The 26,873-nt window shown below is 43.9% G+C and overlaps 1 protein-coding gene and 1 long non-coding RNA gene across 2 annotated transcripts in view; one reads left to right on the top strand and one right to left on the bottom strand.

Moving 5' to 3' along the window:
- LOC140119140 (uncharacterized) overlaps nucleotides 1–26,873 on the bottom strand; it is a 202,566-nt gene that overhangs the window by 65,514 nt on the left and 110,179 nt on the right. The window contains exon 3 of the long non-coding RNA XR_011853332.1: nucleotides 26,027–26,085. This is a non-coding gene — a long non-coding RNA (uncharacterized lncRNA). The remainder of the gene's footprint in view (nucleotides 1–26,026; nucleotides 26,086–26,873) is intronic.
- The window catches only part of WWC3 (WWC family member 3), a 140,534-nt gene continuing 136,785 nt past the window's right edge, over nucleotides 23,125–26,873 (top strand). Inside the window, exon 1 of the mRNA XM_072137840.1 lies at nucleotides 23,125–23,817. Coding sequence (XP_071993941.1) covers nucleotides 23,594–23,817 — 224 coding nt within the window. The 5' untranslated portion in view covers nucleotides 23,125–23,593. The remainder of the gene's footprint in view (nucleotides 23,818–26,873) is intronic.

Here is a 26,873-nt window from a genome sequence, read left to right as displayed (position 1 = left end):
AAGCTATCTCTTCAGATTTATGGACTGTTTGTCCTGCTTTCGTTTTTATGGCGGAGATATAAGAGGCAGCTTTTTTGTCCCGGAGGGCTCTTGCTAGGAATTTACCTGGTTTATTGCTCCAGAGATAACATGTCTTTGCGCAGATTTGTTGAATTCTTTTTTGTTTGGTTTCTAGAATTGTGCTAATTTCGTGCCTAATTAATGTGAGTTCCCTTTGGGTAGATAATAGTTGAGACTGCTTGTGTTTATTTTCGAGGGACTGGAGTTTGTTTAATAATGTCTGTAATTTGAGTTCTGCTTTTCTTTTTATGCGTGATCCATGTTTGATCAAGATTCCTCTAAGGGATCCTTTCAATGTCTCCCAATGAATCGTGGGCGAAGATTTATCCTGTTTGTGATCTTTATTGAATTTGTCTACCTCTTGTTTGAGTTCAGCGAGGCAGTCTGGGTTTTTTAGAAGACTTTCATTTAGTCTCCAGTTGTATGAAGATCGTTTTTGTTGTGGTAAGCTGAGGGAGCAAAAAACTGGTGCATGGTCCGAGAGATAGATTGATCCTATTTTGGAGGTTTGAGTTATGGATAATAAGTTGTGGTGTATGAAAATGTAGTCCAATCTACTGTAGGAGTTATGTGGGTTTGAAAAGAAAGTGTAGTCTTTGGTATCTGGGTTTAGTATTCTCCATATATCGCATAGTTGCATTTTTTGCAACTCTTTTCTTATTTTGTTTAGTTTATTATAGGAGATAGCGGATTTCCCGGTGGAGGTATCGATAATTGGATTGATTGCTGTGTTAAAATCTCCTGTCAGGATTAGGGAGCCCCTCGAGAACGCACATAGGTCGTCTAATACATTTGTTAGGAAGTTTGCTTGGTCGGAGTTTGGGGAATATATGTTTGCCAAAGTGAATAGGGAGCCCTGCACTTCGAATTTTAAGAACATGTATCTTGCTTTGTCATCCCTTTTAATCTCAATTATTTTACTATGGATATTTTTGTGAATAAAGATCGAAACTCCTTTTGATTTTCCTTCAGGATTTGTGCAGTGGAGGGCTGTTGGAAAATACCTATTTTTGAAGTTTGGGACATGGTTTGTTTTAAAATGTGTTTCTTGAATGCACAAGATGTGCACTTTTTGCCTGTGCATTGAGTAAAGGATTTGAGACCTTTTTTCTGGCTGGTTAAGACCTTTAGCATTTAGGGTTGCTATTTTTAACGTGGAAGACATTGTTGAACTTGTCTATTTGTTATGCTAAGTTTGACTATAGAAAGATTTGGTGTTGCGTCTAGGATCGGAGGAAGGGTAGGTGGGGGTAAAAGTTTTAGGGTACCGGTCTGTTGTCAACAGTAAAACCGGGCTGTATCTGTATGTTTGTGCACTTAAGCAAGTATGATACCGTAATATCTTATTACGGTACGTCCTATTGGGGGTGTTGAGTTTTGAGTATGGTAATAGTTAGTCTATTTTTACTTTCTACTGTGTTTCTGTGTGTACGGAGATGGAAAGTCCGTTTGGGCCTGTGTGTGATAAATGACTTATGTTGTTTGTGTTGTGGGGTAATGTCTTAGTATGTTTATGTGACTAGTTCAGGTGCAGGGGAGTGCTTAAAATCATGGCGGCCTAGCAGATCCTGTTTTTATTTTGTAACTGGGTCTATGGCCCGGAGGCCTGAATTCTGTGGGGTGTTCTGTGTGGGGAACTGCGAGGTCGCCCTGGGCAGTTGTGTAGCTTAATTCTTTTGCACAATCTGCTGGTATATAGATCTTTTATACATTTTTAACATTAACAGTTAACATAACTTTTTGTCTTGAGACTGTCCAAATGTCTGGGTAAGGTTTTGGAACAGTTCTTGCTCATGACGACCCGGCAGATCCTGTTTATATTTTGTAACTGGGTCTATGGCCATAAGCCTGAATTCTGTGGGGTGTTCTGTGTGGGATACTGCGAGGTCGCCTTAGGCAGTTGTGTAGTTTAATTCTTCTGTGCAATCTATTAATATACAGTTCTTGCATACATTTTAACATTAATAGGTAACATAACCTTTTGTCTTGATATTATCCAGCTGTCTGGGTAAGGTTTTAGGGCAAATCTTTCCCCTGACAACCTAGCAGATCTTGGTTATATTTTGTATCTGAATCTATGGCCATGAGGCCTGAGTTCTGTAGGGTGCTCTGTGTGGGATACTGCGAGGTCGCCCAGGGGAGTTGTGTAGCTTAATTCTTTTAGACAACCTGCTGATGTATAAATCTTGCATACATTTTGACATTAACAGTTAACTTAACCTTTTGTCTTGAGACTGTCCAAATGTCTGGGTAAAGTTTTGGAACAGTTCTTGCTCATGGTGACCTGGCAGATCCTGTTTGTGTTTTGTGGATCTGTCCAGAGTTGGAGGCTCTGGGTTCTGTGGAATGTTGCGTGTGGGATACTGCCAAGTCACCCTAAGCATCTATGCGGCAAAACAGTTTTAATCAAATTATTAAAATGTAATATTTTCAAACATTTTTAACGGAGGTGATTAAGGTAATTAAAGAAGAGAAGAGAAGAGTAAGAAATAAGAAACCATGACCTGAGAGCATCGTGTTTCCTGTACCAAGTAGAAGAAAGTCTCAGGGTTCTTGTGATCTTTCGTCTTGAGACTGTCTCCTCAGTGTTCTTTGTCTTTGCGGTCGGGGTGTGTTGATCCTGGAGTTGGGATTTTCATTCCAGGAGGTTGTTCTAGTTGCTTGTCTCGGACCTTGATCATGGAAAGGATCGTCCCAGTCAGGCAGTGTGATTGGGGGGAGGTTGAGTTCCTCTAAGAACGTTGTTAGCTCTTCTGGGTGAGTTAGTGTCATTTGCTTATTACCACTTTTCACATGGAGGGCGAAGGGGAATCCCCATCTATAGATGATGTTTCTGCTTTGCAGTATTGAAAGAAGCGGTCGTAATATTGCTCTTTGTCTTAATGTTCTTCTTGAAAGGTCTGGAAATAGTGAAATTCTGGCTCCATCAAAGTCAATTTCTCCTTTAATGCGTGCTTTGGACATTATTTGCTCCTTAAGATTGTAATGATGAATCCGGCATATTATGTCACGTGGTTTCGTCGGGTCTGTGCTTTTTGCTCTCAGTGCTCTGTGAGCCCTGTCAATTTCTATGGTAGTATCAATTGGGCGTTCCAGTAGGATATTGAATATTCCTGTAAGGGTAGGTATTATATCTGGAGCATGCGTTGCTTCTGGAAGGCCTCTGATTCTTATGTTATTTCTTCTATTCCTGTTTTCTAAATCATCTATTTGGGCCGCTAGATGGCGCTGTTGGCTCTCTTGAGAGTTGGCTGTAGCTTGTAAGTTTAGTAATGTTGATGAGACTTCAGATTTGAAGGTTTCTAGTTCTTCAACTCTGTCTTGAAGAAGAGAGATATCAGTTTGTACTTTTTGTAAATCCTGTCTCCATGCACCTTTTAGCTCAGTTGCCATACTTTCCATGTCTTTTTTAGATGGTAGTAACGCCAGAAGAGCTTGGAGTTCAGGGTGATCCCTTAAGGCTAAAGCTGCTTCTTCTGGTGGAGGTAAATTTGAGAGGTTGTTAGGTTGTGAGTTATGCGAGGTAGAAGGACCCTGTACTTTTTGAGAGGCGCATGGAGCACTCTGTGGGCTAGCGCCTTTGTTTTCTCTTGCAACGATATGGGGCAGTAGTTGCTTATCAGAGCCCTCAGGGTGCATAGGCTCTGGAGACCCAAACAGCGTGCGCTTGGATGGAGGGCTGTTGTTTGCCCCAGGTTTGGAGCTCATATCTTTTTTAATGTTGCTGCCACGCTCCTGGTGTTTCTGTGGAGGAGCCATTTCGTTTTGACTCCTCTCAATCGGAGTATTATTTATGCTGGGGGGGTTTTTGTTCTTGCGTTGCCCTCTTCTGGTGGTGGAGGGTTCCTGCCCCGGTTTCTGTGTGGCTAGTGGGGTGGTCGGGGTATTTTCTTTACCCAGGGGCGAACCGGAGGTTCGGGACTCACCCTTTGGCTGGTTCTCTCTGCCTCTTCTCAAACAGGGTTCCGGTGGAGAGGAGTCCGTTGTAGCGCGCGCCCTGCTGCCGGCGCGCCTCCGACCGCGTGCTGCGATCTGGCGCGAGAGACTCCCGGAGGACGGGGAGCGATCCTGAAGCGGCCGGAAGAAATTGTAGATCGGCGTTCCTTCGGTGGGGCGATCCTGGACTCTCTTGGAGCTTCTTCTGGTGCCGGATTTCCCCATGCAGCGAGCGGTAAGTACCCCTTCTTGTTCGGCCCGGAGCGGAGCTCACTCACACGCGTCTGCTCAGCATGGCGGTTGGACACGCCCCCCTGTGCGTTATATATATTTGATTTCTGGTTGATCTGCTGGTGGCTGTACTTGCTGCAGTGCATCTACTATCAAATTGGGAGCAATTTGGAGTCAGACTTGCGACCACTGTGTTTTAGTGACGCACATATCCATCGCAAAGACCGAAGTGGGAAAATGTATTAGGGCCCGGGGTTGTATTTCAATTAGGCACAGTCTGCCAGTTTCTTTTTATTTTACGTTTATTTTTTTCATAACTCAGCGTCATCTCATCTGGCATAGTAGTGTGCTGTAATACTTGGCTAGAAAATAGCCATAGGAGAATACAAACGGCTTACTTACGCCTACAGTAGCGTTATATATATTTGATTTCTGGTTGATCTGCTGGTGGCTGTACTTGCTGCAGTGCATCTACTATCAAATTGGGAGCAATTTGGAGTCAGACTTGCGACCACTGTGTTTTAGTGACGCACATATCCATCGCAAAGACCGAAGTGGGAAAATTTATTAGGGCCCGGGGTTGTATTTCAATTAGGCACAGTCTGCCAGTTTCTTTTTATTTTACGTTTATTTTTTTCATAACTCAGCGTCATCTCATCTGGCATAGTAGTGTGCTGTAATACTTGGCTAGAAAATAGCCATAGGAGAATACAAACGGCTTACTTACGCCTACAGTAGCGTTATATATATTTGATTTCTGGTTGATCTGCTGGTGGCTGTACTTGCTGCAGTGCATCTACTATCAAATTGGGAGCAATTTGGAGTCAGACTTGCGACCACTGTGTTTTAGTGACGCACATATCCATCGCAAAGACCGAAGTGGGAAAATTTATTAGGGCCCGGGGTTGTATTTCAATTAGGCACAGTCTGCTATTTCCTTTTTTATTTTACGTTTATTTTTTTCATAACTCAGCGTCATCTCATCTGGCATAGTAGTGTGCTGTAATACTTGGCTAGAAAATAGCCATAGCAATAGGATAGCATCGTTTGGTTTTAAAAACTAAAAAACACAAAAAAAAAACAAAAAAAAAAAAAAAGTTGAAAAAAAATACAAGTTATAACTCTCATTTTCAAAATGTTTAACCCGAGGGCTAGGGGTAGAGGACGAGGGCGGGGAAGTGGGCGTCCAACTACTGCAGGGGTCAGAGGCCGTGGTCCTGGGCGGGGTGAGACACCACCTGCTTATGAGGGAGCAGGGGAACGCCGCAGAGCTACACTCCCTAGGTTCATGTCTGAAGTTACTGGGAATCGTGGTAGAGCACTGTTGAGGCCAGAACAGTGCGAACAGGTGATGTCGTGGATTGCCGACAATGCTTCGAGCAATTTGTCCACCAGTCAGTCTTCCACGCAGTCCACCCATGTCACCGAAATCGGCACTCCTCCAGCTCCTGCACCTCAGCCTCCTCCCCCCCAGTCTGCACCCTCCCAGCAAAATTTGCCATTTGAACCGGCATACTCTGAGGAACTGTTTTCTGGACCCTTCCCACAGTCACAAACCACTTGTCCGGTTGCTGATTGCTGGGCAATTTTCCGATGCCCAGGTTTTCCACCAGTCGCAGTCTGTGGGTGATGATGACCTTGTTGACGTAGTGGAAGAAGTGTGTAAAGAGGTGTCCGACGATGAGGAGACACGGTTGTCAGACAGTGGGGAAGTTGTTGTCAGGGCAGGAAGTCCGAGGGGGGAGCAGACTGAGGGATCGGAGGATGATGAGGTGACAGACCCAAGCTGGGTTGAGAGGCCGGGTGAACACAGTGCTTCTGAGACGGAGGAGAGTCCTCGACCAGAACAGGTTGGAAGAGGCAGTGGTGGGGCCAGACAGAGAGGCAGGGCCAGAGCTGGTGCATCAGCGCCAAATGTGTCAACTAGTGAAGCTCCCGTGGCGAGGGCTCCTGCGGCGAGGGCTAGATTTTCAGAAGTCTGGAGGTTCTTTAAGGAAACACCGGATGACCGACGGACTGTGGTGTGCCACATTTGCCAAACCAGGATCAGCAGGGGTTCCACCACTACTAGCTTAACTACCACCAGTATGCGCAGGCATATGAATGCTAAACACCCCACTCAGTGGCAACAAGCGCGTTCACCTCCGGCCGTGCACACCACTGCTCCTTCCCCTGTGTCAGCTGATAGTCAGCCCCCTGCCCAGGACCCTGCCACAAAAACCCCATCGTCACCTCCACGATCCTCCACAGCATCCACCAGCGTTCAGCTCTCCATACCCCAGACGCTGGAGCGGAAACGCAAATATAGTGCAACCCACCCGCACGCCCAAGCCCTTAATGTGCACATCTCCAGATTGCTAAGCCTGGAGATGCTGCCCTATAGGCTAGTAGAGACCGAGGCCTTTCGCAGCCTCATGGCGGCGGCCGCCCCTCGGTATTCGGTCCCCAGCCGCCACTACTTTTCCCGATGTGCCGTCCCAGCCCTGCACCAGCACGTGTCAGACAACATAATCCGTGCCCTGACCAACGCCGTTTCTGACAAGGTCCACCTGACCACGGACACGTGGACGAGTGCTGCCGGGCAGGGCCACTATATATCTCTGACGGCACATTGGGTTAACTTGGTGGAGGCTGGGACCGAGTGTGACCCTGCGGCTGGTCATATACTGCCGACGCCGAGGATTGCGGGGCCTACCTCGGTCCAGGTGTTTGAGGCCTACTATGCCTCCTCCTCCTCCCACCCCTCCTCCACCTCCTCCTCCGAACGACCATCCGTGGGCATGGCGCCATCAGTCGGTAGCTCTAGGCACAGCAGCAGTGCCGTCGCTAAGCGACAGCAGGCAGTGCTCAAACTGCTGAGCCTAGGCGATAAAAGGCACACCGCCCAAGAACTATTACAGGGCATCACGGCGCAGACTGATCTGTGGCTGGCACCGCTGAACCTGAAGCCAGGCATGGTTGTGTGTGACAATGGCCGTAACCTGGTGGCGGCTCTGCAACTCGGCAGACTGACACATGTGCCATGCCTGGCCCATGTGTTAAATCTGATAGTTCAGCGTTTCCTCAAGACATACCCCAATCTGTCTGATTTGCTCACGAAGGTGCGCCGCATCTGTGCGCATTTCAAGAAGTCCAGCACAGATGCTGCCACTCTCAGGGCAGCGCAGCGCCGCCTCCAACTGCCCGCTCACCGACTGTTGTGCGACGTGCCCACGAGGTGGAATTCAACACTGACCATGTTATCCAGAGTTTACCAGCAGCGCCGAGCGATTGTAGACTGCCAGATGTCAACTTCCACCAGAACTGGTAGTCAGGTCAGTCAGCTTCCTCAAGTCTACAATGAGGAGTGGACGTGGATGTCTGATATCTGTCAGGTGCTGAGTAACTTTGAGGAGTCAACACAGATGGTCAGTGGCGATGCCGCCATCATCAGCCTCACCATCCCGCTGCTTGGCCTGTTGAAAAACTCTCTGGTCAGCATGAAGTCGGAAGCTTTGCGCTCCTCACAAGAGACAGGGGAAGAAGATTCCCTTGTTGATAGCCAAAGCACCCTTAGGTCTGTTTCTCAGCGCATATCGGAGGAGGTGGAGGTGGAGGAGGATGAGGAGGAAGAGGAGGAGAATGTTGGCGAGACACAAGAGGGGACCATTGTTGAGTCCTACACTGTTGAGCGTGTATGGGCAGAAGAAGAGGAGTTGGAGGAGTTGGAGGAGGAGGAAATGGACAGTCAGGCCAGTGAGGGGAGTGAATTCTTACGCGTTGGTACTCTGGCGCATATGGCAGATTTCATGCTAGGCTGCCTATCCCGTGACCCTCGCGTTCAAAGAATTTATTCCAGCACCGATTACTGGGTGTTCACTCTCCTGGACCCACGGTACAAGCAAAATCTTTCCACTCTCATCCCTGGAGAGGAAAGGAGTGTGAGAATGCATGAATACCAGCAGGCCCTGGTGCACAAGCTGAAACACTATTTCCCTTCTGACAGCGCTAGCGGCAGAGTGCGTAGTTCTGCGGGACAAGTAGCGAGGGAGAGTAGGCGAGCAGGCAGCTTGTCCAGCACTGGCAAGGGTACGCTTTACAAGGCTTTTGCCAGCTTTATGTCACCCCAGCAAGACACTGTCACCTGTCCCCAGTCTCGGCAGAGTAGGGCTGATCTTTACAGAAAGATGGTGAGGGAGTACGTAGCTGACCATACCATCGTCCTAAATGATCACACAGCTCCCTACAACTACTGGGTTTCAAAGCTGGACATGTGGCACGAACTGGCGCTCTACGCCTTGGAGGTTCTTGCCTGCCCTGCCGCTAGCGTCTTGTCAGAGCGGGTTTTCAGTGCAGCTGGTGGCATCATCACCGATAAGCGTACACGCCTGTCGACTGACAGCGCTGACAGGCTGACGCTTATCAAGATGAATAAAGCATGGATTTCTCCTAATTTCAAATCTCCAGCAGGTGAAGGAAGCTCAACCTGAATAATTTATCCACTCCTCCTCCTCCTCATTTTCCTCCTTCTCCTCCTCTTTCTACAGTAAAGCAGAGGAAACTGGCTGTTTTTTGACAGGGCCCACTGGCTCTAGGTATAGTACTTTATGCATTTAATTTTTCTGGAGGGCCACCGACACGGTCCTCTGTTTTAAACAATTTTTGGGAGTGCCACATACAGGCACTCAATCTATTCAATTTTTCTGGAGGGCCACCTTTCCGGTCCTCTGTTTTAAACAATTTTTTGGGACTGCCACATACAGGCACTCAATCTATTCCATTTTTCTGGAGGGCCACCTACCTGCTCCTCTGGTTTGAAAAATTTTTTGGACTGCCACATACAGGCACTCAATCTATTCCATTTTTCTGGAGGGCCACCTACCTGCTCCTCTGGTTTAAAAACTTTTTTGGACTGCCACATACAGGCACTCAATCTATTCCATTTTTCTGGAGGGCCACCTACCTGCTCCTCTGGTTTGAAAAATTTTTTGGACTGCCAAATACAGGCACTCAATCTATTCCATTTTTCTGGAGGGCCACCTACCTGCTCCTCTGGTTTGAAAAATTTTTTGGACTGTCACATACAGGCACTATCCAAATTGAATTGTCTCCATAGCAGCCTCCACACGTTGTCTCCATTGCTACCTCCAAAAGTCGTCCATATAGCTGCCTCCATACATCGTCCCTTTATCAAACGAGGTTTGTCAGGCCGAAATTTGGGTTGTTTTCATGGATTCCACATCAAAGTTGTTAACTTTGTCGCCACCCTGCTGTGTTATCCACAAAATACACTGGCAAACTTTTACCATTTACGGATATTATTTCAGCGCTTCTTGCGCATCTGTTTACATTCCCCTCACCCGCCATATCCTAAACTTATAAGAACGCTACTACACTTGATCTTATACAAAAGGTTCTTAGAAGTGCTGTTTGGGGAGTAGCCTAGAGACAGGGGCTTGGATTGGCGAAAGCTCGCCTAGCAGCGGAGCGCCAGCTCCATGCGCATCATGCGCTTCTTGCGCATCTGTTTACATTCCCCTCACCCGCCATATCCTAAACTTATAAGAACGCTACTACACTTGATCTTATACAAAAGGTTCTTAGAAGTGCTGTTTGGGGAGTAGCCTAGAGACAGGGGCTTGGATTGGCGAAAGCTCGCCTAGCAGCGGAGCGCCAGCTCCATGCGCATCATGCGCTTCTTGCGCATCTGTTTACATTCCCCTCACCCGCCATATCCCAAACTTATAAGAACGCTACTACACTTAACTTGGTGCAGGCTGGGACCGAGTCTGACCCTGGGGCTGGTCATATACTGCCGACGCAGAGGATTGCGGGGCCTACCTCGGTCCAGGTCTCAAAGGCCTACTATACCTCCAAATCCTCCCACCCCTCCTCCACCTCCTCCTCCTCCGAATTACCATCCGTGGGCATGGCGCCATCAGTCGGTAGCTCTAGGCACAGCAGCAGTGCCGTTGCTAAGCGACAGCAGGCGGTGCTCAAACTGCTGAGCCTAGGTGATAAAAGGCACACCGCCCAAGAGCTATTGCAGGGCATTCCACATCAAACTTGTTAACTTTGTCGCCACCCTGCTGTGTAAGCCACAAAATATACTGGAAAACTTTTTTCATTTACGGATATTATTTCAGCGCTTCTTGCGCAGATGTTTACATTCCCCTCACCCGCCATATCCCAAACTTATAAGAACGCTACTACACTTGATCTTATCCGAAAGGTTCTTAGAAGTGCTGTTTGGGGAGTAGCCTAGAGACAGGGGCTTGGATTGGCGAAAGCTCGCCTGGCAGCGGAGCGCCAGCTCCATGCCAAGAACCAACTAACATAGTTTTAACTGCAGTACCTTTAATCTACTACTAGTTCACTGCCTCCATACATCGTCCCCTTATCAAACGAGCTGTGTCAGGCAGAATTTTGGATTGTTTTCATGGCTTCCATGTTAACTTTGTCGCCACCCTGCTGTGTAATCCACAAAATATACTGGCAAACTTTTATCATGTACCAATATTATTTGAGCGCTTCTTGCTCACCTTCTTTGGTTCCTCTCTGCTACCCATTGGTTTGAAGCCTGAGTCCATTTAGGGTATGTCGCCATGCCACTCTCTAGCCTTCCGCTGCTGCCGCTGCCTCTGCATGCCGTCCCCTATAGTGTCAGGGTCAATTATTGGATGTTTTAGATGCTATCTAGCTTCATTCTGTCACTCTGTCATGGCCATGCTGTTGCCCATAATTTTGGCATAATGGTGCGATTAAACAGCCTCAGAGGCATCCATGCATGCTGCCCCTGCTGTTTCCTGTCCATTTCCGTGGTGTTTCCATCCTTTTCTGAGGTTCCCAGGTGTTTGGCCAAGCTTCCCTGTGCAGAGCCTTGGTCCCCTTGAAAAATGCTCGAGTCTCCCATTGACTTCAATGGGGCTCGTTACTCGAAACGAGCACTCGAGCATCGGGAAAAGTTCGTCTCGAATAACGAGTACCCGAGCATTTTAGTGCTCGCTCATCTCTAGTTGATACAAGGCAGGATGGATCCATGCTTTCATGTTGTTGACGCCAAATTCTGACCCTACCATCCGAATGTCGCAGCAGAAATCGAGACTCATCAGACCAGGCAACCTTTTTTCAATCTTCTACTGTCCAATTTCGATGAGCTTGTGCAAATTGTAGCCTCAGTTTCCTGTTCTTAGCTGAAAGGAGTGGCACCCGGTGTGGTCTTCTGCTGCTGTAGCCCATCTGCCTCAAAGTTCGACGTACTGTGCGTTCAGAGATGCTCTTCTGCCTACCTTGGTTGTAATGGGTGGCGATTTGAGTCACTGTTGCCTTTCTATCAGCTCAAACCAGTCTGCCCATTCTCCTCTGACCTCTGGCATCAACAAGGCATTTCCGCCCACAGAACTGCCGCTCACTGGATGTTTTTTCTTTTTCGGACCATTCTCTGTAAACCCTAGAGATGGTTATGCGTGAAAATCCCAGTAGATCAGCAGTTTCTAAAATACTCAGACCAGGCCTTCTGGCACCAACAACCATGCCACGTTCAAAGGCACTCAAATCACCTTTCTTCCCCATACTGATGCTCGGTTTGAACTGCAGGAGATTGTCTTGACCATGTCTACATGCATAAATGCACTGAGTTGCCGCCATGTGATTGGCTGATTGGAAATTAAGTGGTTAACGAGCAGTTGGACAGGTGTACCTAATAAAGTTGCCAGTGAGTGTATATTGCTAGACAACAGTCCCCTATAAAGCTCATGAACAAGCTCTATAACTGCTGCTGCAAAGAAGAAATGTCTGTATTTACACAGACTGTTTAATGCAATGTTCACTATAACCTTTCACCACTGCAGAAAAAATCTACTAAACACATAAGTGTGTCCAACGTTTACATGTATAAGACAGTCCTGCCCTCTTGTGTTAATGTTGGGGCATGGCATCAAGAATAATTAAGATCCCACATTATATTTCTATGGAAGTTAATTTCAGTACAGTAGAAATAATAAATCAATTATCATCATTACAAGTAGGCCATAATATCTAGGTGGGCCATTCACATAACAGCAGATTAATAACATAAATGTTTTGTTACCCATCCTTCCTTCTAAAATCAACTTTAAAGGGAACCTGTCACCAGGGATCATTTTCACTTCCATATCATTTCCTCTCTGACTTTTCTAAGCATTTGCATTACAATATAATTGTGTGTTATAACTTACCTTGCACCCTGACAGAATCCTCTGTGTATTCCCAGGCGTTGGGCTTTGATATTCATTTCAAAAAACAACATGTACCTCCTCAGATCTTGGCCCCAACCTTTGTGCTCCTCCCTCCTGCTCCTACACAGAGCTCACGGCATTTGAGAGCTGACATCAGTGGGACAGGGAGGAGCTTTACAGGAGCACAAATGTGGGGGCAGCCTGCAGTACACGTGTTGTTTTTGGAAATGCATCCAAACCAAAGCCCTACCCCTATGATTACACAGAGGATTCTGTCTGGATGAAAGGTAACATTTGCCATTTTCAAAATTCGAAGTTATCTCATTTTCAGATTGCTGAATAATATTTCTGCTTTACGTTTTCATAATTTTTGAAGTGCCTGGAAAATTTATTTTGTGGATTTCAAATCAAACATCGGTTTTCCTTATTTTCAAGGAGATTTCAGAATTGTCTTTCTTGCGGATCATTACTGATTTTAATGAAATCTAAAATATATAATATTAGAGACCCCCTATATAACAACCCATTTTCAAATCTGCACCCCTCAAACTATCAGAAACAGCTTTTAGAAAGATGTTAACCCATTCACATTTTCATAGTAATGAAAATGGAGGTGAAATTTAGAATGGTCCGATTTTGTCGGTAATATGTTCATTAATCCCTAAAGTTTAGACATTCACAAAAGATAAAAAGAGAAAATCTTAAAATTTGCTATGCAATTTCTCCCGATTGAGATATTCCACATGTGGACGTTAGTTGTTGTAGGGGCGTGTAGCAAGGAACAGAAGGGAAGGAGGGCCATGCATCAGCCAGTTTTACCTTATAGAATTTAGTGGTTTTTAGTTGATTCATAGCACATTTTTTCAGTTATAAAATATTTTTGTTTTTCCATTAATATTGCCATGTATGGGCTTATTATTTGCATGATGAGATAAACCTTTCAGGGACACTATTTTGGGGGAAGCTATGCCCTATTGCTGAAAATTTATTGACTCTTTTTGTGTGTGGGGGTTGTAGAAAAAACATCAATTCTGTAATAGATTTTTGACTTTTTTTTTTGGTGTTCATCATATATCCTTAGTAATATGTTAGATTTATTCAATGGGTCAGTATGATTATCACAATACCAAATTTCTATATTTGCTCACTTTTTACTAATTTTGTATAATAAAACCTAATCTAATGTATGCAGGATATTAGCACAGTCAGCTGCATAGGCTGACACATTGGGGCACATTTCCTAAGGGCTTTGCGCCAGTTTTCTGTGGAACTTTGCACATTCTTTTTGGTGTGAACTGCTTGCACAGGTACTTAGGAAGCATCTGCAGCACAATTGTGTCGCATGCAACCCTTTTGTTGCACAGCTACAAAATGGGGGGCGTTCTGGGGCGTTCCATGCACCAGATTTATCATGTTAGTAAATGTAAGGCCCCGTCTGTAAGAGGACCTTACAGGCATTGTCTATGGACAGCCCTGGGGTCAAACGCTGAGAGGGACGCCGATCGAGCAGGGAATCTCCCTGCAGACAATTAAATGCTGCGGACACGCAGACCATGACATTTAAAGAGTTAACACCCAGAGTGCAGAGCCGCAAAGTGGAACAGGAAGGGGTAAATTATGCTGATGAGGGTGATGACTCCTGTAACAGTGTGCAAGGAGCACTTCCCCCTCCCTCTCAGTGCAGAAACTTCCTCTGTCGCCATGAGATTATATCAGGCAGATGGAGGGGGAAAGTGGGAAACGCATAGTGGCGCGCTGTTAATGCTCCCAGCACTCTTGTGGCTCATTAACATAATTGTAAAAGTTTATTTTAGAAGTTAGGAGGCCATAGATTACAAATATAAGAAGATTACAGTCATGGTGCCTGGATCTATGAGTAAGTGCCCCGGTTGCCTGATTTTCATGGGAGTATACCCACATCACTCCACAGGATAAAACAGAATTATGTGGGGTTACTGTATCGGCCTTCCAAACTTACTGGTTTTCTACTGATCTGATCTGATTTTAGGGAAAAATTCTTATCTTCAAGTAAATCAGATGTTCAAGATAAGCTCTATTAACCACAGTACACAGGAGAGAGGACTGTTACCCAATTAATTGATTTTGGACAGACATGATTTGAACCTACAACCTCAACTTTCTTGAAAGCAATAATGTTACAGTGATCTTAACCACTAACCTATACTCTTACCTACTTTTTCCGATTTTTTCTGAAGCTTGTGGCGCTCTGGTTTTTTGCTTTGTGCCTAATTCATCTTTGAACTGTGCCTGCTGGCAGATATTGCCATATGATGTATCACTGATTTAAACCCTGATTTAACCCCTTACCGACATGTGACATAATACCATGTCGCATGCCGGGTGCAGGTGCATGGAGAGGGCTCACGGGCTGAGCTCTCTTCATAGCCGGTAAGTCTTTGCTGCATATTGCAGCAAAGGCTTACCGGTAACACCGGCGATCAGTGCAAGCATCAGTGCCGCCATCCTTCCAAGGATCGCCGCTTCTGAAAACCCGAGGCTACTTCGGGTTAACCTATTCATTACAATGTGCTATCAGCACATTATAGTGAATGAGGAGTAAAATCCACATATACATACACATATACATACACATACAGTACAGTAGTATGGCAGTATATGAGAGGATTGTACAGACAACATAGGGTTAAAGTACCCTAGAGAGTAGTAAAATAAAAATAAAAAAGTTAAAAAAAATTATAATAAAATAACCTAAAAACCCAAATTACCTTTCCCTAGAACTGATATAAGGGCCCAAATCGCGTTTTTCTGGCGGGTTACGCGAATTTTTCCATTTTGCGGCGATTTTCCCTGTATTGCCCCGGGATTTTGGCGCATGCAATTGAAATGTGGTGCATCGGCGCCGGCATGCACGCGACGGAAATTGGGGGCGTGGCTGTACGAAAACCTGACGGATTCGGAGAAACCGCCACATTTAAAAAAAAGTGTTGCTGGACACGCGCTTACCTGCACTCGGCCCAGCTTGGTGAAGTTCAGTGCATTCCAAGGAACTTCAGTGCTTCAGCGACACCTGGTGGACATCGGAGGAACTGCCTTAGTGAATCCCGGCAGAACCTGAATCCTCCGCTGGATCGCGAATGGACCGGGTAAGTAAATCTGCCCCATTAGGTATCGCCGTGTCCAAAAATGCCCGATCTATAAAAATATAATGACAGCTTTTCACTGCATTTAACCCCGAAACGGAAAATTGTGCCCAAAGTCAAAAATGCCACTTTTTTGCAATTTTAAAAAAAAATTACAAATCTATAAAAAGTAATCAAAAGATCGCACAATCCTAAAAATGATAACATTGTAAACGTCATCAAAATCCGCAAAAACAACACCTCCCAAAGCTCCGTTCACCAAAGTATAAAAAAGTTATTATTGCCAGAAGAAGGCAAATCCCCCCAAAAAATTTTGTACAGGAGGATTCAATTTTTTTAAATGTATGAAAACATTATAAAACCTATACAAATTTGGTATCCCTGTAATCGTACCGACCCAAAAAATAAAGTAGACATGTCATTTGGGGCATACAATGAAATCCGTAAAATCCAAAACCACAAGAATACGGCACAAATGCGTTTTTTTACCAATTTCACTGCATTTGGAATATTTTTCCCACTTCCCAGTAAATGGCATGGAATATTAAATACTACCATTTTGAAGTGAAGAAATTTGTTACGCAGAAAATAAGCCATCACATAGCTCTGTACATGGAAAAATAAAAAAGTTATAGATTTTTAAAGGTGGGGAGTGAAAAATTAAAGCGCAAAAACGAAAAAGGGCTGCAACGTTAAGGGGTTAAGCTATAAAAGTCACAAAACTGTGTAGCAAATGTGCGGCAGGTGCCAGGGCTAGAGCTGCTGGGGGGGGGGGGCCCACATGAGACTGGACTCATCCTTAGGGATGAGGGGGACTGTATCTAAAGAATCCATAGGGCGTGAGGGGGCTTTATATAAAATAACCATGAAGGGGCTGTTTGGTATGATAATCTAGCGAATACTGTTTTAGTTTCTGAATTTTCAATGCCGCCATGTGAGTTCACTGCAAAGGGGCCCACTGAGGCTTTGTCGCCCAGGGGTCGTCTGGAACCTGGAGCCGACCCTGTACACGCTGCAAATCTGCAGAAAAATCCAGTAACTCTATAATGTATATATGACAATCCCATACAGATATTGCAGGAAAAATTGGTTTCAGAATTGTCTTATCACAGATTTTTCATTTGTAGCAAATATGTGGAATTCAGACCTTACAACACAAAAATTACAATGCAAAAAACAATGCATTTTCTGCATCAGAATCTAGCTGGAAGCAGGATTTTTCTGGCAGCCATTAATAATAATAATAATAATAATAATAATAATAATAATAATAATAATGCCTTTATTTATATAGTGCACACCTACCAGTATGTTTTTGAAGTGTGGGAGGAAACCAGAGGACCTGGATGAAACCCAAGCACGGAGAGAACATACAAAGTGTTTGCAGATGTTGACCCTGCGGCTTGAACACAGGTCTCCAGTGCTGCAAGGCTGTAATGATATCCACTGAGCCACCGTACCGCCCTATTTCTGCTACGCTGGCATACACCTGAAAAATTCTTTTTTTTTTCATGGCATAGTATAGTTTTGGTATTGAGTATTGTGATACTAAACTACGTATTGTTATCAAATTTAAAATACTGGTATTGATGAAACCCTAGAGAGGAAACTGCTGTAATAAACTGTCACCATTTAACAGTTTTAGTTTTGATAAAGGTTCTGTATCTTGTTATATTACTGTTTTTATGCAGTGAACATTGCATCATTAAAAAAAACTAATTAAAGCCTAATAATAATAATTCCTTTAGTTATATAGTGCACACAGATTACGCAGCGCTGCACAGCCTAGACCATAAATAAATGTTTCAGATATGGTGAAGAAGAAATAGACAGGAAACTAATGTGCATGAGGGGCCACGATATGAGGGAGAGATGAGAGGCCACAATATGAGGAGGACATGTGAGTTGGCCACAATATGAGGGGGAGATAGCCTTTAATAAGAAGTCCTGCTTTATGCATCTCACCTTCAAAGCTACTTACCTTTATACTGGACCCCTTCCCCAACTGCTTGCTCCTTTTCATACTGTTTCCCCTTCCAGCAACTCCCCTTCATACTCTGCCCACAGCTGCTCCCCTTCATACTGCCCCACTCAGCAGCAACCTTTCATACTGTGGCCCTACAAGCAGCTCTCCTTCATACTGTTGCCCCTTGCAGCTCACCTTCATACTGTGTCGCACAGCAACTTACCTTTGTACTGCATCCCTCCCCCAACTGCTTGCTCCTCTTCATACTGGGTCGCCTTCTAGCATCTGCCCTTCATAAAGTGGCACCAAGCAACTCCCTTTCATACTCTGCCCCAGCAGCTTCATACGGTTCCCCATCCAGCTGCTCTCCTTCATACATTGCCCCCCAGCAGCTCACCTTCATAATAATAATTCCTTTATTTCTATAGCAAACTCAGATTACGCAGTGCTGCACAGAGCTTGCCAAATTGGTCCCTGTCCCCAATGGGGCTCAAAATCTACTCAACCTACCAGTATCTTTTGGAGTGTGGGAGGAAACCAGGGGACCCAGAGGAAACCCATGCAAACACAGAGAGAACATAGAAACTCATTGCAGATGTTCACCCTGGGACTTGAACCCCAGGGTGAATGCTAACCACTAAGCCACCGACCGTGCCACCCCACAATCACCGCCCGCCCCCCCCCCAAGCAGCTCGCCTTCATACAGTTTCCCATCCAGCTGCTCTCCTTCGTACTGCCCACTCGGCAGTTGCCCCACCCAGGCAACTGCCCTTCATATCCTGCCACCCAGCAGCTCCACTTCATACAGTGCTCCACTCAGCAGCTCCCCTTCATACCATGCCCCCTACTGGCAGCTCACTTTCATATGGTGCCCCCCAGGCAACTCCCCATCATACTCTGGCCCTCAGCAGCTCACCTTCATAGTGTGCCCCACTCAGCAGCTCACTTTCATACTGTGCCCCCTACCAGCAGCTCACCTTCATACAGTGCCCCACCCAGCATCAACCCTTTATACTGTGCCCCCTCAGCAGCAACCCTTTATACTGTGCCCCCTCAGCAGCAACCCTTTCTACTGTGCCCCCAGCAGCCCCTTTCATATTGTGCCCCCTTCCCCTTGCTCCTCTTCATACTATTTCCCCTTCCAGCAGCTCATCTTCATATTTATGCTAATGAGTCAGAAGAGCAATGGGCTGCATTACCAGAGCTTCTCCTTGCTCTGGTGTCACAGGGTAGAGGAGCAATTCCCCCTCTCACTTTGTGAGATCAGGCAGTTTTATTCTCCAAATGAACACTTTTTCCCCTCTGAACCTGTGCCAGAACATTGGAGCTTTTTTGCGTATATTCTTATTTACTGAATAATGTGCCACTGCTCGCTCATTAGGTAAACATGCTGTGTCCTTCCCTACACACACATGCACTCTATATGTGCAGAAGGGTCTGTAGTCCAACTACACAATTGTCAAACTAAAACAGTTTTCACTACAAGTTTCTATTTTTTGCTTCCACTGACTCTAAGTCACTGTAGTATCCAGAGTGAACTTAGTTTTCTGTTCCCTGCTTCATGATGTGAAAGGGCAGATTCTTAGCAAGCGTTCAAGAACACCCCCTTCCTCCTCCTCCTTCGACCCTGCAACAGGATGTACAAGCACAGCTTTCTTACAGTTCTCTAACAATCCTGCTGCAGGAATTGAAGGGGTGGAGGAAGGAATTTCCTTTAGTTTACTTTATTTCTTACTTCTAATTGCTATTCTTCCTGGAGAACTGACATTTTAGAAATGATAGGTGATATCCTTTATTATTTGTGACTGTGCAATGATTGGTGCTGCATGTTTCTAAAATGTTCACATTGGGGCACATTTATTAACTGTGCCGGAGTGTCTGTGTTTTTGGCGCACAAATTTTGCTAATTTTTAGTCTGTGATTTTAGATTGTGTCACCAGGGCTCAATAATTTGGTGCAGGGAAACAATATTGCTCAATTTGGGTGCAGCTTGGTATTCCTGGGACACCTATCCTGCACCTCTAGATTCCTAACACTTTTTTGGCACAATTTTTGGCACACAATTAGACGAGCTGAAAGCTGGTGTACCAAGTTCTATTTCACTTTCATGCATATGCAGACAGTTCAGAACCTTTTTGGTTGTGCGCTAACTCCTCAACCATTTGCCCCACAATCCAACATCCCAGTGTAAATTACTGCACAGTGCGTGCGCCAAAAACATAGACCCTTGATGTATGCCCCTGAAAGTGTCTGAAATGACTCTACACATTAATGAAGGTGTTATAGAACTTGGTGCTTTTTGTGGGTTTACGTGTTTGATACAAATTGAGCCTGAAAAAGGTTTTGGTAACCTAGAAATGTGGGGCAGAAAAAGCTGCAACTTAATTTAGAGACAAATTCATTAAAAGTTGTGAAAAAGAAGAAATTTGTGGCCACCACTTATTATATAGGTCACAGGCACATCAACAAAAAAATAGAGGCCCATGCCAAAAAATGGGTGCAAATAGCATAATACATGTGCCCCCCACCCCCCCCATCAGCTTAGGATAGGTCATCAATATCAGATCAGGACATGTGTTCCCGGCTGCCTCTGGCACCAAATTGATTCATTCTCTGTGTCGTGGCCAAGTTCGGTAACTTCCCATTCACTCAAAGAGGGCCTGTCAGGGCGATTTGGGACACTAAACTTCCCACAGATCCTGGCCTAATGCCCCAAATCGGCCTTTGGCAAGTCCCTCCGTGGGGCTATAAAAAAAACCTTTATACTTACCTAGAGATGAGTCACATTGAACACATTTCTCGTGCTTCTCGTAACTGGTGCATGCACAGTACAGCTGTGGAGGAGTACACCAGCTTCACTATGCGACCGGCCTGCATGGGGCGCTCCAGAACGAGGTAAGTATAAAAAATTTCTATTTTAATTGCTGGCACAAAGGTAATTGCTAAAGGGCGATTTGGGCCCCAAAATACCTGTGCATAAGGACCTGTGTGTGGTTTAGTTTCCCAAATCTCCCTGATAGGACATCTTTAATAGAAATGCTGCGGAAATCGTGTCCCAAGATACTTTAATAAAATACCAAGTAATCCATAATAAAGTGAACATTGTAACAAATATATTTATTTAGTATAAAATGTTTATTTATATATAAAATATATATTTTTTTTTAATCTTCCACTCTTACACACAGATTACTTGCTAGTTCTTGAAAAAAACTGTTCAGCTTCTGCTCATTTTCTGTGCATCTCCCAGCCAAAGTTAGTACCTGGTGAGGACTTTTTAACAATTCCTCTGTTACTGCTCCTGGAAATGCAATTTTGCCATTCCGCATCTCCATAGTCAATGGGATGTGCTTCTAAATAAAACACTGTCCACATATTCAGAAGAAGGACACAATACACAGTTCTAAGAAAAGCTGTTAGTGTTGTCATTTTATAGTGAAGATTGGAATATACTAAACAGACACGTTGGGTATGATCGTCTGTAGAAGTATGTTTTCATTTGACTGATCTGTGTGAAATATATTTTGTAGGGCATAAAATATTTAGCACATTTCCAGAATGTGGAATTTAATTATTTTATGTTGTAGCAATACTGAGCATAGGAATCCATTGTGGGAGTTACTTGCCAAATGTTTTTGGTGAACTTGTATAGAGATGTGCTCCAAAATGTTTTATAAAAACGTCATAACCTACGAGTAACAATGATGAACATCATCAGGGCAGCTTTTATGGACTCTGGGGTTTTTCCACAAAGGAAAGTTAGGCCCTGTCCACGGGATAGGGCCTAACTTGCTTATTAGTGGGGGTCTCAGTGCTGAGACCCCCGCAGATCGCAAAACATTTTTCTGTCAGATTAATGGAGCAGACGGTCGCGCATGACCGTTCTGCTCCATTAATCTCTATAGAGCTGACGGAGGTCTCAGCACTGAGACCCCCACCGATCAGCAAGTTAGGTCCTACACAGTAGATAGGGCCTAACTTTCCTTCATGGGCAAACCCCTTTAATGACTCATGATAGGATATATTATTAGGGCTAGTTTTAGTTGAGAAACTGTTGTAGGAATTCAGAGGACCTTTGCATCATATAAAACCAACGTTGGACTTGTCCACTGATGAGAAAGGGAATCCCGTGATTGGCCCTTGCACTTGCTGGACGCTCAGCCTATTATAGATATACTGCAGTGGGCCACAAGAATGGATTTTACTTGCCACTAAGCATCCCAGTTGGATACAGTATATAACTGTGATGCTTGGATTCCTTTCCCTTGGGCAGTGATAGGTCCAGGAAATACAGTGCTCACATGGTCCATGCCTCACAGACCATCCTCTTATAAGTGTTCAGGTAGGGACATATGGTCTGTAATCACTGTGGATAGTCTTTGAGTTTCTGCTGTAGTTTTAATCCCAGTTTTCGCATAACACATTATTTGCAGAGGTTGAATTCTGCACCCTGAATCCACAGAAATCATTGAAAGTCAGTTTTCACTATGAGTTTTTCGCAGCAATTGGATGGGATTTGTATAAATATCATCTACAGTACATTGATGGTGGTGTATGTAAATCACTGCAGGGATCCAGCCTTAGTGACTAATCCTATGCATAGGTCATTAATAAAAAAAACATTGTGGTTCCTTTTTTTTTCAAGTTGATTCTGGTCCAGGTTATTTGCCATCTAATTTTTTTCCAAACATTTGTTTTTACGGACGGGAATGAAATGCACGCCATCTGGACATCAGAATAAGTGATGTGGATGCAATACTGATACAACACGGATGGGTATTTTGCACATGTGAAACAGACACACCTTTAGGGCCCGGACCACATTTCGGAAGATGGGACTTGTATTGTATGTGTATTGCATGTGTATGATGTATTACTGTGATGAATGATTTAAGAGCGCAAAACTGTAATTATGGTCCACGGTTGTGTGCCGCAGGTGTTACTGGCATTATCAATGCACGGTATGTTAATTTATCATGCAAATTTCCGTTATTACAATTCAAAGACAGAAGATCTCTGTTTCAAAAGATATCCCAGTCCTTGCAGCAGTGATTAAAAGTAAAAAAAATAGACTGAATTTTCTTCTAGTTTTGGAATAGAAGCACTGAAAGAGGCCAAACATGTTATTTAGGGTGAATGCGTAACAATAAATAAAAATGGAAAATTTTATAGCAGGCAGAACTTGGAGAAGCAAAATTACTTTTTCCCAAAGAGAAAAACATAAGTATACGTGTATTTAATAGAAGATGACAATCCGCCAGTGTTGTGTATAACCGGACACACGTCTAGTATGGCTCTTTTGAGCTTTGGTGACATGAAACTATTTTCTTTTTTTATCTTAGTGCTGCGTTCACATTTTTAGAGGGACTTTATATAAAACAATTAAGAAAAGCTTTGGATTTTCTTTCAGGAATAAACCTTTCTAACATTTGTGAAGTTGTATCACTTTTAGTTGATTTTGTTGCTGTCTTTGAGCCGCAGTTTATTAGAAACATGACTGGCAGCAGCACAAGCCAGTCCATGGAGTGCTCCATAGAGCATGCATTACTTTAGCTAAAATTGGAGCTTTGAGACTGGAAACACAGCTCAGGAAGCTGAGGGAGGGAACCAGAGACAAGGGGAGGTGGCTGCTCTGGGCTGTGAGGAATGAGACGACTGTGAGAGCAGACATGGATGAACAAGAACCTGAGCTCTGAGCTCAATGTGGCCACTTGGCCGGACTAGAAATGAATTATTCTACCTCTCAGATGTCTGGAAGAAGTGACCTGGCACAATCCTAGATAAACCAAAGACAAAGCTGAGGATCCCAGCAAGATATGTGTTGAGCCTGGCATTCAGGAGATCCCAGGAACAAGGAGGAAGACAAAAAAAGCTGCTTTTGTGTATTTATATAATTGTACTTTGCTTGACTAGGATGAGCAGACTTAAGATGGGACAAAAGAGACTTTGGCTCTCTGCATATCTTCAGATGAGACCTCTGTGAGTCCAGAAGCAGAGGAGAAGACAGAGGTCCTGGGACAGCAGGGGGAAAGGGAGATTAGCCACAGAGGAAGAGCACTGCTGTGTGACTGCCTGCCCCTGCAATGCCCTGGCTGAGTGGTGGCAGGAGGAGAAGGCAACAGCAGTCACAGCAGCAGCATCACCATCAGCCACAGCCATGCCCAGCTCAGTGCCCACTGCCTGGCATGAGAGAGAGTTCAGAGCTGCCTTTACCAGCTGGCTGGGAGGAGGCAAGGGACTATGATGGCAGGGTATTTTATATCGATCACAACACCAGACAGACCTCATGGATAGACCCAAGAGACAGGTAAACCAGTCCCAGAATCCATGTGCCCTCTTATACTGGGCTAGGCCTGTTAATGTTCTTACTTTTTGGCTCTGAGCATCATGTGGGAAGGGGGAGGGCAGATATACAGTAGACTAATGTGTATTGAGCCCTGTTCATACTAACAAATGTGTTATAACATATTGACTGTTGTCAGATACATCTGTGGCATGCCTCAAAATTTTGGCTCGTACTTACTTCTATTATAAGTCATTTGTATTTTTGGTGGGTGGACACTTTTTCTATTACATTCTTGTTGGTTACATTCTTTGGTACATATACATGTAAATGTATGTATGATGGACGGATGCCACTGTATTTCCACCTGGCTGTCATTGACTTCCATCATAAAAAATACACTTTTTACAGGTTAAAAGAGTGCAAAATCTGGTCATTTATTTGATAGAATCAAAAATGCATCACAGCAACCATCTTCTAGTGGAATTGTTTATAAGGCTACACAGGGGAAATACTTTTGTTACAGCCTACTGTACGGCCCATCATAGGATCCTCTGATTCTCTGGTGGGACCTGGCTATAATCTCAGAATTATCATCATCTCACAGCATGACCTTATTGTTAGAGAACATCATCATTTACTCACAGTATGTTTGCACAATGACTTTTAGATTCCAAGAATTTCTAAACCGTGTAAAGAGCCGATGTAAAAGTAGCCATGAAAATGAATAAGATTCATGGGTTGTGTGGAGATTGTGGTTACGGGGCAGTGCCGCTGTGTAACTTTTATGTAAACTATATATCCGTTTGTTGTACAGATGAGAGGAGCATATTACTAATTGTTATGTTGTTATTCATTATGTACATTATGTAACTATTCAGACTGATGTATGACCATTCATCTTTTATCAGGGTTTTAAGATTAAGGCTTTCAAATTTTAATACAAATTGAAATATGTCAGCGACTTAGTGGTAGTGATCTGAGGTGTTTGCGGATACCAATCAGAGCTCATCTTTTTTTTCTAAACTACACCAAAAATAACCCCAATCGACTATGACATATTGAGACTGAAGAAGTTCAACTGATTGGAACCATCCATGCTGCGCCTCAGGAGAAGAGTTGTTGTCTATAGCAACCAATGAGATTTTAGCTTTCACTTTGTAAGTTGTTTAGAGAAACAAAATGTAACAAGGGCCTTTATTGGTTACTGCATGCAACAAGAATTTTCTTTCACTTTTGATATACGAGGTGGCATGTGATTTGTATTCTGTTGAATGGTCCCTGTTGTGGTGGGATATTGCATTTCATTTCTATAAAAAAGGACCTTGCACCACTTCCACTTACTCCAACTATTTGTTTCCTTTAATAATTGTCGCTTCATGATTTTGGCACTTTTGGAATGTTTTCTCTACTCCCAGTGGCTACAAGCAATTGTTGGTTTTGTTTTGGCTCATTACATTTTATACCTCCACCTGCGTTTAGACCAATTGATTTCAATGGACTTTCATTGGCTTTCATTAGGGTCTGTTTGTACATTACTGCTTCCGTTATTGGAAAAGAATATTGGACAGGAGTCTTCTTAAAGGACCTCATACAGAGCTTTAAAGAGGACCTGACAGATCGATTTGGGACCCTAAATCAACTACAGCTCCATATGGACCCGGGGTTTAGGGTCCTGAATCAACCTGTAGGTGGGCTAAAATAAAAAAAAAAAAAAACTTAGATTTGATTCTGATGAGGCACATCAAACTCACATCTGCAGATCCCGTGGCGGAGCGTGAATCGACCGGTATTTAGCCTGTAGGTAGGCTAGGGCTAAAATTAAAAAAAAAAACTTTATTACTAACCTAGATTTGAGTCTGATATGGCACATCACGCTTAGGCACCGAGGGAACGGTGTTTATTTAATTCACATGCCCAATCCAAATTCTTGGTTTGGGACACTAAACCAACGACCATAAGGTCCCCTTTAACAAGACAAGAGTTTAAACTCCAGTTGTCTATTGCAGCGATTCATACATTGCCCAAATGTTTGTACATTCTGGTGTCTCTGAATGCCAAGGAAATATTCTTAAACGCTCATTTACACAATCCCTGGGTGAATCAAGTCACTAGGTCAGCTCTATGATCTTACTGTACTGTTACATCACAGAAACTGCACAGTTTTAAAATATAGTATATGACAAAGTCTACACTTTAGACTAATGTTAATAAGAAGACCACATGAACTTACCTGTTAGAATTTCCTGCATTAGTGCGCTGGAATAATAGATAGATGTATAGATCGGGTCACTGCAAAAAAGGAATACTGCATGGTAACTTTTTTAACATAATGGCCAATGTGTAGCTTTACATTGTTATACAGTGCATCGGGAGTATAACTATGACCTATGGGCTGACATCAGTGGGGCCTGGTTGATAGCAAATATCAAATATTTGATAATCAAAGAACATTGAGCCACATTTATAAATATTAATAACTACGAATGAAGATCTACGGAGCAAGGTTTTGTGGTTGTCCAGTATTGTATGTTGAGGGGCTTTTATCAATCTCAGCCCCTCACGGATCAGATATTGATTGCCTTTTCTTAGGATAGGTCACCAATATAATATACAGTACACCCCCTTTAATTTTTTTGTGTTTGAAAAATTGCCTAATTGGTTTTCTCTGCTCAGCCATCTGCTTCATGTCTTGTGAGATTCCAGATTATCATACAGTTATGTACTGGAAATAGTTCCTCGCTCATATTTACTGTACTGCCTTTTTTAACTGGGATCTACTAATTTGCCTCAAAAGAGTTGTTTTAGGAACATTCCTGGTTGAAAATAGGCACAGAGCAAAAGTCTTTGGTTGTTCAGTACGATTTTGTTTCATAGTACTGACAGTCCCGGGGTTAAGTACAAGATTATTTAGCGTTGTTCTTAAGTTGAATTTGTATATAAGTCAGGACAGGTATATTTTATAATTGGCACTCTAGACAAATTCTTTTTTTGTTGTTGTGAAAAATCAATTTTAAGAGTTTGTGCTGTAATTGTAATGTCATTTCAGACACCTTACAGCTGTTCATTGCAGCTTTGGA

Source organism: Engystomops pustulosus, chromosome 2, assembly GCF_040894005.1.
Source record: "Engystomops pustulosus chromosome 2, aEngPut4.maternal, whole genome shotgun sequence".
Lineage (NCBI taxonomy): Eukaryota > Metazoa > Chordata > Amphibia > Anura > Leptodactylidae > Engystomops > Engystomops pustulosus.
Note: the sequence above shows the minus strand (reverse complement) of the source record. Positions and strands in the feature narration are given on the sequence as shown.